General features: G+C 42.6%; 1 protein-coding gene across 5 annotated transcripts in view; it reads left to right on the top strand.

Annotated features, from left to right (window-relative positions):
- The window catches only part of LOC110979028 (uncharacterized), a 45,164-nt gene that overhangs the window by 24,563 nt on the left and 7,673 nt on the right, over nt 1–12,928 (top strand). For 3 of the 5 annotated variants that reach the window (XM_087147316.1, XM_087147315.1, XM_087147313.1), the window contains exons 7-13: nt 24–150; nt 517–666; nt 1,206–1,306; nt 1,426–1,587; nt 4,920–5,024; nt 5,593–6,094; nt 8,671–10,617. In XM_087147316.1, the coding sequence (XP_087003442.1) occupies nt 24–150; nt 517–666; nt 1,206–1,306; nt 1,426–1,587; nt 4,920–5,024; nt 5,593–6,094; nt 8,671–10,617 (3,094 nt within the window). Of the gene's footprint in view, nt 1–23; nt 151–516; nt 667–1,205; nt 1,307–1,425; nt 1,588–4,919; nt 5,025–5,592; nt 6,095–6,699; nt 6,709–8,670; nt 10,618–12,928 lie in introns of all 5 variants that reach the window. The other 2 variants (XM_022234475.2, XM_087147317.1) reach the window with 2 other exon arrangements.

A 12,928-nucleotide genomic window follows, 5' to 3' on the forward strand; every position in this document is an offset into this window, starting at 1 on the left:
CACTTTTGACTGGTTTCTCACAGGATGCCAGTGGAAGCGCTAACTAAGCTGACCTTCACAAAGGCCAGCGATGTCTGGAGTTTTGGCGTGACGATGTGGGAGATGTTTACGTACGGGCGCCAACCGTGGGCCACGTACACCGGAGAAGAGGTAGAGAGGCAAAAAAAGTCGCGACACCAGAGTCTGAAAATTCACAGACAGACAGCATTTATAACTATAAGGAACACACTTCTTACCGTGTCATGAATTGCTAAGTAAATACTTCTCTGTGAGTCATTCATGAATATTTTGCCAACTTGAAGTCCACAGAGGTGTAAAACATCGCAGAGAGAGTGTTCATGGCCAATGTTAAATCTACGTCAGCATTCCAATTTGTGTGAAGTTGAAATGCAGAGTACTAAAGATTAAAAAAAAGTATTAGCACTATACAGCAACTTTCATTCACATTGGTACATATTGAGGATTACTCAGAAATGAACTTGTTATGCCAACAATAATTATTTGCTTTTGAAATAGATTTTAAAAGCAATAGACAAGCCAGCATTACAACGTCTGGAAAGACCCGATGCCTGTCCCGTCAAGATCTATGACATCCTTCTGAAGTGCTGGAAACATGAGCCTGAGAAAAGGCCAAGCTTTGCCGAGATTTGCGAAGAACTGCCCAAGGTAAGAACTGCTCTTACGGCATGAAGTCAGCGAAAGAAAGTTTTTTGAAAGAGCTCTTGGCTTCCTTTTGATTCTATGGATGATTCCATACTGTACACTTGCAGTTTGCCACAGTGACATTTGATCTCATACTTTTTGAGGCCAGCTTGTATTGGGCACAGAAGCGACACATAGATTTGTTATTTAGTGACACATTTGTGCTATGGGCCTGCAAAACTTGGAAACATTTCCATGGCTCAGGGTGTGAGAATTCAGCTTTTTAGCCGAGTGCAGCTTTTTTTGTTGAGATGTTAACCCTCAATCTCTGCTTTTTTGTACACCTGGTCCGTACAGACGCATGGGAACCTTTTACATTTCAGCTGTTTACAAGCTGTTTTCAGCTTTAGTTTCAAGTGGCCACTCACACCCCTGACGGCTGCAGATTTGGCCATGAGTGTACTTTGTGATGCCGGATTGCTTTTCATCTCACATTTGCTTGAAATGGCCTTCATTCAGGTATAGTGTTGCAAACATTTTACTGGTAAATTGTGTTTCCTCAGGCCAAGCCGGTTCAAGTCCGAGCCATCACACACTACAAACCTACCAAAGATGGCGAGCTAGCATACCGAGCAGATGACATCATCACTGTCTTGGATGCAAAGTAAGATAAAGATATGGCATTTCTCCAAAAAACGAAAATTTCACTGTTGCAGTTGTAAACTCCAGTAATTGTAAAACTAAATTTTGTTCTGTTGATGTCTCTTACTCCCTCTGTATCAGTGAAAATTCCGGGATCTGGACCGGTATCCTCGCCAGTGGTAAGATAGGAACCTTCCTGCGATGCAACACAACCCTCTTGGGCAGCACCAGTACTGCTGGAGGGAGTAGGTTACGCCGATGGAAGAGCGGGTTCCGATCGGACAAGAGAGACGCAAGGAAAAGGTAAACATTTTGCGCTCCTCAAAGTGGAGATCTTAGGTTGCTTGATTTTCTCATTTAACAAAGATTGAAATGGCTGATTTAAAACATGGCTGGGCACATTTCAGCTTTGATGCTTTCAAGCAAGTTTTGCATCCATTGAAAAAAAAAACTGCTCATGCTTTGCAATTGATGAATTGTTTTTGTTTGCAAAACCACTTATTGGAGAGATTGAGTTTCATGATTTCGGCCGTGGTTAGTTAATTGCGAAAAAGACGTTTTTTTGAATTAACCTAACCTCCAAGGGTGTATGTAAAATCATATTGTAATTGGAGGATTTGGGACTGTTGGGATTAACACCGTTTACATTTGTGTTGTGTGTGGATTCAGGTGGTCAGCTGCGCGTCAACTGTGTGGCAGGAGAACTTGAGAGTTTTTTGAACAAATTCTAAATATTTTTGTACTTCTGAAGTGCATTGATTAACAATGAGCAATTTAGTCATCTGAAAGCAAGGTTTGAGAAGGAACGATGACCTGACCATGGTTGAAATCCATTAAAATGCAGAATTGTCAGATGACTAAAATGGACTTTTAAGAAAATCCCCTCTTAGGGACATTTACATCTACTGGTACATCGCTGTTATTTCTCAGCAGACTAGGTTTGAAACGAAATGCAGAGCGAATTATTCACTTCAAAAAGCTTTTCTGGAAAAGTGTCAACTTTGAGGGTAGCTAAACCAAGGGCATCTCATGGAACTCTGGGGGGACAGTGTGATGTTATTAAGGTGTCACTTGGACTGTTTTGCTTATATGCAGTATTGACTGCTGGTTGAATGAAAAGTCCTCAGTTCCGTTTTCTTTAACGTATCTCTCTGGTAGTATTAATTCATTCCCATCCATGTTTGCTCTTTTCATGCTCATTCTCTGGTGTGGTTGCATGCCTTTGGCTCATCTGGCCTCTGCTCACTAGTTGGCATGGGTACGTATATGTCAGCGTACGGTAACATGAGAAACTAAGTGATTTCCCGGTCACAAGATGCATGTTCTGGTCTGGAGGCCCGCACTGGTGAATTTCTGAAAAGCCAGATTCACAAGTACATGCATGTAGGATGACACGTACCTTAGAGGTTGTTAGAAATGTATTAGTTACTTGTAGAAATGGTTACATTTATAGTGGTTGATGTCAAAGTCATAATCTGTGACTGAGAAGAATGCGTAGTCAGGGAATCACACTGACAGGATGACACCTGTCGGGCGTCACAGTCATCTGGTATTAAAATCTGTCCTTGCTGATTTTTAATTTTTTTTTCACATGGCCAGGTTTATTTTTCAGAGCCAGTGTGATGTGGTCTAATTTTGTGGCTGGGATTTCATTTAATTTCAAGTGGTGTCTCGTGGTATAAATGCTTCAGTAAACGGCTGTTGTCTGTGACTTTTGAAGGTGGACAACTCCGTAACTGTTTTCAGCGGCAAAAAAAGACCCAAAACAACTTCACGCTCAAAATAAGGTGAAGCATCCCAAAAAACAACATTTTCCCCAACATTTTTACATCACTGAAGGTCCTCAGCAGAACTTGCGTGAATAATCATGAAACAAAAAACACACTCCTGTATAATGCAGACATGAAACAGTCAAAGATTTGGTGTGTCTGTCTGACCTGTATAACAAGGAAGTGAACAGGCACTTGTTTTCTGACACTGTACAAAATTCACAGAATTTGGAAAATGGGTAAATATCAGAAAGCATCGAACTTGGCGATCGTTCAAACAATTCATTGTAACACTCATCTGTGATATCGTTTTGCTTGCTGAGATCAAACGTTCACTGTCAGTTCTAATGCTTTGGTTGAGTCCTTTCCCATAATTCCCAGTACATGTACATATGTAGAAGATGGTACTTGCTCGACAAGCCCACCTACCTATTATAAGAAGCCTTGGTACCAGGACAATACCTTTCATTTTTAGGCTTTCCTGTCTTGTCTTGTCCCCGTAATACATTTACATGCCGGACCCAGAAAAAATCCTCATCTGCAACTCTGATTTTTTGTATCCATCTCTTTTGATAAAAACCCAGGTGTGTTATTGAAACAGCGAACAGTAATTTACCTTTAAGTGCTAGCTGTAAAGCTGGATACTGCACAGTGTCAAATGAATCACACAGACTGGAAATGGACTACTGTTTGCCTCACATTCATATTGCTTGAGTTTTTGCCAGCTGTTTTTCCTTCATTGATTTTATTGTCTGATCATGCAATATTAACAGATTTGTAATCTTGTTTGTAATTAAGAGCAGATTTTAAAAAAAAGTTCTTCTTCACATAGGGCACATGAGGCCAAGGGCTCACATTTGAGCAAATTTTTTTATTGAGGATTGTGCAGTTCGTGGTGAAGAAAAAAGAGACAAAATTAAAGGGTTGTGAACTGGAAAAGGTTGGGGTCCGTTTTTTTCCCGTCCCGGTTACGTCTGGCATTTGATTGTTAATGTTTAGAACTCACTGTTTCATTTCCAAGACTGAATAACCAGCATAAACTACCTGCTAAACAAATAAAAATAGTTAAACATCAATTTCAGTGATACATCCCTTGTCAAACTTGTCAAATGGTATACATGTCAGAGGTAACAGGGACAGAAAATGTCACACTCTGGACCCCAAATTTACATAATGACCAACAGTTGTCTTGTGAGCTTTTATTAACACAGTTGGAAAAGGTTATATGCAAGCAATATATCCACTCTGAGCGGGGACACAAGAGGGCGTGTTTTGACATGAAATTGCCAGTCCTTTGGCATGAACTCACAGCATAGGCACACAAGTTTATGTGTATTCAACACAGAGTACGCTGAGCACGCACTATGAATTTATTCTGGAATTTATGTTCTTCGCATGCACGCCGAATGTGTGCAAGAACCCAATTGGAAAACTTTGTACCAGCCTGTCTTTCTTTTGCCGGTGAGGGCGCACTGCAGTTCAGGGCGGATTGAACTACATGTATTTTGTTTTAACACCTCAGTAGTCTCTAAATTTGTAAAATCTGAGTCTTTAAAATCAGGGACTTAATAATCAGGTAAAACCAAAGACAAGCATGATGCCGAGGTTTAAGAAATGAGAAATAAGAACTTAGGAGGGCTCCAACATTGAGATTATGTTGAGTACAACTTGACTAACACAGAAGAAAAAATGTGATGCTTGAGCACATTTACTCCAATAAGTTCCTCTACAATCATTTACAGGTGGTCTCGGAAACACTTCCATTTTGTCTCAAAGTGTACAGTAATCATGCCAGACAAAAACTACCCAGCGGATCCTGTGACGCCTGTGTGACCCAATCTTCTGATTTTTGTCCTGTTTTTGCAGTCGGCTGACAACGGATGCCATTGGGACGCCCATGGGGGCCCGGCATATATTCCATGTGGGGCCAGACGGCACAGTGCAGGGAGACGCAACATTCGGCGGAGACTAGTAAGCCCCTTCAGCCCCTTTGTCAGTTTGTAGTAGACAGCATCTGCTTGCACAGCTAGCTTGATATTAGTATTATTCATGACATGCATGGTTCTTCATATTCATTAGTCATAAATAGGCAGACAACGGCAGGGCCTCAAACTTTGAACCAGCACCTTTAACAGAGTTCAAAACTCTGACCTCAGTGATCGTAGAAAGTGAAAGCTTTCAGTTGACAAGGCACATGTGTAAAGAAATCTTGGCCAACCGGACAGTACTTGGAAGTGCTCACTGCACACAAAGAATAGGCGCTGAAACTGAAATACATTGCACAGTATCAGTTAATTAAGGCAGGTGTATTTATTGCATTGAAAATGCAGTATGTACTTCAGTTTTCACTTTTGCATGCAGCAGCAAATCCATTCTCTGGAGATTCTCTCCCATGAAGTAAATTACTGCCAGCCCCAAGTGTACATTTCTGTAGTTGTGTTATGACAAATTTACTGGTAGTTGGTCTTTGCTGAAGGAGACATCAAAGATGTGTTCATGCAGGTGAAATCAACTACTGCTTTTGTTTTTCATTTTGCAGTCGGACTCTACCTTCGGAGAGTAAGATCCGCCAGCCCTGGAGTAGTTCATCGTCTGTCTCATCGGCATCTTCAGCCTCCACCACCCGTTCCCCACCTCGTTCCCCCTACCGCACTAACCCCCCGGATCAGAAGGTCCCCGTCGGAGCCAGCTCCTCGGCCACCTTGCCCCCGAGCCACTCGGTGCAGTCCCTGCCACCCCGGTCCTCCCTCCTCAAGGCCAACGGTGAGCTGACCAGCAGCACGCCCGAACTGGCCAGTGCGGGGGCTCCGCTGCATGCCGACCAGGACGAGCTGGACTCTGATCTCAGCGAGCTGCCGGCCGTCTTACCCAAGGAGAGGGAGGTGTTGGCCTCCGCAGCTGCCAATTCCAGGATCGCTGAGGAGCCCAAGATCTCCCCTCTGACGGAGACCACAATGGAAGCTGGGGCCACAATAGAAGCTGGGGCTACCGCTTCTTTCAGTGCCGACATGGAGAGACCGCCGTCCCCAGACTCCTTTTCTGTGAGTTGCATGCACATGACGTCTATCTTGAAATTGCTTTGGCCATTTGTTTTGTCAAGTGACACAATTACCTTTACAATAACCATAACATTAAATCAGAATTACCTTTTGTTGTTACTTACAAAGAAAATGTACATTTATTCAAAATATGAAAGAGAACTTTTTTACTTTTCTATTCTGCGAAATAGTTTTGCAAAATGCCCATCAATTCAGTTTTGTTTTTATAATGTTCTGCAGAAATGTTAACATATTTGTAGATACTGTTTGTTTCAGGTCAAATATATTGTACCAATTGTTTTTATTTCTGAGAAAATGAAAGCAAAATAATACGGCATTACCACATACCAATCAAAAAAAAGTGAAAGCCAGCACATGTAAACGTTAAAACAGATTTATCACGTTGTTTCTCTTTCCCCCCTCGATAGCAGGTCAGAGTTCCTCGTTGCACGGTTTTGTTTTTCCAAACCTCACTAACCACAACCATATTTGGTGCTTCCTCTGGCCCCTCTGCAAACTTATTTTTGTTTCGTTCTGTATTTTGTTTCTTTCTCTTTCTCTCTCTCCCTGTCGCTCATCATTTGCTGTGCTGCCTTGGTCGGATCCAGCTCTCCTTGGTAAGTATGCTTGCGAGCAATGCATTTTTGTTCAGTACTTCCAAAACCTTTTTTTCTGAGCTAACAAATTTGATTTCCTAGCCCCCTCACAAAACAACTAAACTCAAAATCGGTCGGTAATCTGGTGTAACTGTAAAACTGTAATTTTTGCCAATTTCACTGTGAACGTGAAACTTGCACGGCCTTTGTGAAATTATTTTCCCATGGTGTACGGTTACACTTCATTTAGCTACGCATAGTTCTTACATTCAATCCTGGAAATTGGGTTGAGTATTTGGTTACAGTAATTCATTCCATTTCAGGCTCTTTTTTTCGTTTGAAAAGACGTGCTATCAAAAACCTGAAGACGTTGCTTAGTCACTCTGGGGAAGCTTTTGAGTGACTGTGTCGCATGGAAAACAAAAACAATTCGTAATTACATCCATGAAGATGAAAGGAAAGTTATTTTCAAAATGAGACATACAGCAGATCCAACAGGAAATTCTTTGGATGTGAAATATTTTATAGCTCTCTTTCAGTGCAGCTACGTGTATGTTGACGTTACTTTACACCATTTAGTAATGATAAAAAATCTGCTTGAAAGTTGATATTATTGGTCGGTTCACTTTGTGATTCCCAAAGGCTACAATTTTAATCTGTAAAATTAAAGGCCGGAAAGGAAAAAGAAATGAAGTCCTCCATGCTATTGTTTAGGTTATGCAGAGGACTCTTAAAAAATTGAAGCCCTCTTTGTCAATGAATGAATTCTTAGGAAGTTGAAGTGATGTTTGGTGTGGGGTGACTCTTATATAGAGCTGCCTTGTCAGTGGCTGGTTTCAGATAACGAAACTCTTTGCTGTGTATTGTTGGCAGTGTTAATTCATCCAACAAACAGGGGTGTGTTTTGGCGACTTGAACCATGAACATGTTTCAGCTTTGGTCATTGGTTAAGCATTCTCTCGACTAGCTTATGCCTCCGTGACATCATTGTTCCGACTGAACGAGAACCGAAGGTTGGAGTTGGTTTGGTGCCAGGTCAAAACGGTGGAAAATAAACAGATAGTGTTTGTCGCCCCTCAAATAAGTGAATTTGGCTTTTAAAAATTGTTGTTACAAGCAGAGAATCAAAGAGATGCCAGTACTTTCTTCTGGAAAAGAGAGAGCACCACTAGTGAGAAATATGCTGAATACTGAGTGAAAAAGATTTTCATCAACAGTGTCATCTGCTTCCTTGTGCTAGCCTCTGTAATTATTTTTATTATTATTATTACACCATACATGTACTTACAAAGCACCCTAATCCAAAAAGGCTCTAAGGCGTTTACAATATAAGACAATAAAACTAACACCGATATTAATATGTTAAGAATAAAATTACAATTAAAATAATACATAAATAATACAAAGATACATGCGAAACTGTGGTGCCAAAAATAACACTTCCCGGTGCCACCAGAAGACCGCACCCAAAATGTGTCGCCCCAACACCACCGGCGTCGCTCCCCGCATCCACAGGTGCTAAAAGCAATTTCAGTGGCGCCGGAGCAACACCTAACAACGGCAAGGGTGTTAACGTGGTCGTCGGATAACACCCACGTTTCTGCAGAAATGCTAACCATAAAAAATTTATTAAACTATTTCATAAAAAGATGTATTTTAAGATATTTTTTGAATAAACCCACTGAGCCGCTGTAAGATGATGTAACCATTTCTTCCCCCTCCCAACATGTTCTTGGTTATTGCTTTGACGTCACAAACAAGTTTCTGGTTAGGGGTTGCCAAAACACGCCCCAGCAGACCAAGATGAAAGTGAACTGGTATACATTCATACAGTTCATACCTGACTCCTGCAGAATAGGAAGGCATTGTGCACCAGTAAATTTACTCCCCTGAACTCCCTTAGAAAAACATGAAAAACATGCCCTGTTTCCTTTTCAAATTGCAGATTATTATGGTTATTACTAAATGTCGGGTATTTTTCAGAATTTGGAGATGGGATCACTGCTGGATGAGTTCATGTGTGAATGGGACGATCGGAGACACACAGTGGAAATCCAAGATGGCAAAATGACGCAAAGAGTGCCGAAGGAGGATAAAAACAAGAACTGGGAAGTGGGTGGCACCAACAGCGACAGTGGCTCCTTGTCATCCTCGTCCACAACAGGTAATACCCCTCGCCCTGGGTCTCTCCATTTATCCAGCTCTTCCGGATCCGAGGGCGGGAAAATGTCCCGAGGGGGTGTTGTGTCTGTCCTGAGGTCCTCGTCTAAGAAGAAAGCTGCAGCAGGTGGTGCTGTGGGCACCGATGGGTCAGGGGAAGAGAGTATGACTCCGTTGCACAACATGATCATAAAGGATTCGCCATCCAATCCAGCCAAGACGTACAGACGGGTACCAGCATCAACTGGTACCTCACCAGCTGCTGTGGCCACAGGTGAAGGCGCAACAGGTGGGGATAGGGACTCACCAGACGATAGCTGCGGGAGAAGCGAAGGGTCAGAAGTCAGGCTGAGGGTCAACCTGAATAGGGCCAACAGTGTGCAGGATAAAAAGGATGAGATGAACTTTGTGAGGTTGTCTACGTCGCCGCCTTCCAAGGCAGAGAATGATTACATAGACATCAGCAGTTTGGCCAAGTCTAGTCCCAATTCGCCGGCTTTGGATGGGGTGTCGTCGCGGCAGCCATTTGTGTCATCAATGTCAACCTCATCTTCGTCATCCTCAGAGAGGACATGTAGTCCGCCGTCCTTGAGTTTGAGTCAGAAGGTATCATCTGGGGACTTCTCAAGCCCAAATGAGTATGAGGAACTGTCTGATGCTACATCGGCGGATCCTGAGGATGTTCTCCATCCCATGCCGACAAAACCCAACTTTGTCAGTCAATATCCTCCTGCCAAAGAGGTTGGCCGGAGCAAGAGCATGCGGGTCACCAGCTCCGGTCCAGCTGTGGAAGACCTTGCCAAGAGGAGGGGTCAGTTTGGTCGGAGTCGCAGTCTTAAAGAAACAACTGCCACAGCCAGAGCCGAAGAAGTCTATGCAAAGTTGATTGGAGGGAGGATCAGTGGATCCCCCACACTGCCACCCAGAGCGAGCCCAGCAGTTTCTTCACCTCCTAGGGCAGTAGGCTCCCCAGGAAAATCCACAAATCCATTTTTGGATGCAAGTAGCAGTCCGACAGCTAGTCCCTCTAGAAGGCATGTGGGTGTCTTGGAAAGGATGAGTTCTGTGGATAGTTCAGATGGAAGCAACAAGGACGGTTGGCAAAACAGCACCTCTGACAGAGATTCCAGAGAGCTACAGTTTGGTCCAGGGGATCCGTTGGATGAAGGTGTGGAGGTCACAGGTGACAAAATGGAGGTTAATATTGGTGTGAAAGCCTTACGTAGCAGGTTTGATGCCCCGTCACCACCCCCCAGGCAAGCACCCCAAAGCCCCAGCCCTAAAAAGCCTCCACCTCCTAAGGTTCCCCCTCGTGGTCCCCGCTCCCAGAAACCTCCCCAGCCTAGTGTGGTAAAATCCACTGCTAACATAGTGTTACACAGTCCCACTGGGATAACCCATTCTCCAAAAGGGTTGAACAATAACTATTCCCCAGAGGGGGACAGTAAAGTCTTTGGTAGTCCCGACAGTCAGTCTTCCATCGATGTGAAACTGAGTCCAAAAACTCTGCAGAGCTTAGAGAAAAATATGCCAAGGCGAGTGCGACGGTCCGTTGGTGAAGCTCGTATCAAGCGTCGGGGCTCAAGCGATGTTAGCGATTCGGACAATGAACCCAGCTTGGTCAAGCACCACTCGGCTGACATCTCAATGCGAACCGTTGAAGGGGACAGTTCCTCTGAAGAGACGGCCGGCAAGTTTGTTGGGGGTGAGAGTGGTATTGGCTTCGGTGTATCCTTGGCCCGCCCACTTCCAGATCTACCTGAAGACCAGGTGAGAGCTCAGACCAAGGTCGAAGGGCATGGTTAATACACTGTCGTTGGCTAGAGGTTTATTGCATTCAATCAGCATTCTCAGCGTCATTGATACTTGGGGAATTGACATACCCAGGGAACCATTGGAAATAAAGATACATCTAAGTCAGCGTCTTGAGTCCAGATCTTGTTGGCTTACTGTTCTTTGGAGGAATTTTTGTTATCCCTGTGTTTTTAAATGAAGTATCAGTGATGGTAGATGGTTGTAAGGAATGCGATAAATCTTTATCAAGTGGAAATAGGCCCTCTAGAAATAGGCCCTAGGGTCCATGTCGATCTCAGACGAAACTGGTATACGTGTAGATAGTTCGTTGATGGTGTTTTCCTGAAATGACTGTAATGCTGAAACGTTACTTGAGATTTTTTTAAATGAAAATTAACCCAAAAAAACCTATTTAAAATAGTAGAGTTGCTATTGAACTCTGTAAATGAACTTCTTTTTCCAGTTGCCTCAAAAACACGTTTCTTTCAGATAAATCTATGGGAAACAAATTATCAAATTAAGTAGAAATGGAAGGAAAGGTTTGTGATACGACATGGCCAACTAGAGGCGTTAATTGTAGCAGTTTGTTTTACTTTGGGGGGAGTGTGTAATTCATGTTTTTGACTTGTAAAAACAAAAAGTGAACAAATGGAAACCCATAAAAATGGGACAAGTTAATGGAAAGTTAATGGTTGTGTTCTAAAAGCTAAAAGCTTGACGTTCATGTGCATACTCCCTTCAACTCGTCTTTATGCATTTTGCTCTGTATGTAATGCGGCATCATGAATGCACATTATAATTTTGTATTGAGTTTGGGAAAAATTATTTAGTTGGGAAGCTCTTGGGGTTATTTTATTTTGAGCAAAAAAATATGGTTTATGACTGGCAGTTTTGTGTTGCATTTCGGCACTGTATCTTGGTTCTTTCATCATGGTTTCACTCTTGTAAAATATAATTATTATTGTTGCCCACATTGTGAAGGTTTTTTTTCAAAAGGCACATTATATATTGGTACTGGTTCGATTTCTATTTTGTTGACTTGAGTGGTTTATAAATTGTTCAGTAGGTTTTAATCAGAGCACCATCAGCATTTCAAGTCAGTGTATTTTTGGGGGGGCATGTGAGTCAAAGCATGTTACTTAGGCGGTCCCAATTTGTATCGCAGATCGCTGGCTTGTACGGCTTTTGGAGAAATCTTTTGTGCCTTCTTAGCAGCATTGTAAAATTACACTCACATTAATGGATATGGGTAATTCCATAAATCAGGGGTCCAAAAGTGTGACATTTTTGTGTCCTTGTTACATTTGTACATCTGACCTTTGTTATTTGACAAGGAAATATCACTGGAATCGATTTCAAATTATTACTGTTTGTTTGGCAGGTAATTTGCATTAATTCATCACTCTTGGAAATTAAAAAATGTGTTGTGAACTTAAAAAATATGTCAGATGTGACAGGGACATGAAAGAAAAAACTGGACTCCTAACTTCTGGAATTACCCCCAGGGATTGAGGGTGTAGCCATTACAGCCTGTGCATGCTGAATAGGTTTTTGTGTAGAAAACATGCAAGTACATGTACAAATAGCTTATAACTCCTAGATAACGCTCAGAAACATGTGTACCTCAGATATCCATAAGTGACTATTCACTCTTTGTATGCCGCTGCCATAGGCATGCATAGGCATGGAATTGCAGCTTGTTCATCAGAATCGCTTTGCCCACTTGCATGGATGCGCAGCAGGTGCAAACTTGCACAACATACACGAGAATCACTGAACCGGCTATGTTTATTGTGTAAAGCTACCAGATTGAGGCTCTGCGTGCCTACGGCGGCAGCGTGCAAAGAGGGAGTACGGTAGTTTGAGTTTGATTAATTTATTGGTGTTTGCAAGTTTGCGTTTAATTCTCTGCATTTGATTCGATGCATCTCTGACTTTATCTCCCCATTTCTCCTCTTTCGTCCCCCTATCTCGTCGCATTCCTTTTGAACTGATAATGCCTGCGTCTGGATGGCCCCTGAATCTGCACATTCAATTTTCTACTCCCTCTCTTCCAATTGGCTGTTTGGCATCTGACCCATGCCAATCCATGTGGGCCATTCTGTGTGGAACGGTTTGTCATTCATTATATATTCTTCCTCATTTTGTGGTGGCCCCTCAACATGTGTACAAACCCATCCCTCTCAACCCTCATTGACTGTTTGACCTTATTAATGTGGGGCAACTCACTTGAATGGCTCGTTGACCATGTTCACTGCCAACCTCCTTTCCTTTCTTCATTATATAT

This window comes from Acanthaster planci, linkage group LG16, assembly GCF_054643075.1.
Source record: "Acanthaster planci isolate LZ-2023a linkage group LG16, COTS_SCS, whole genome shotgun sequence".
Taxonomy (NCBI): domain Eukaryota; kingdom Metazoa; phylum Echinodermata; class Asteroidea; order Valvatida; family Acanthasteridae; genus Acanthaster; species Acanthaster planci.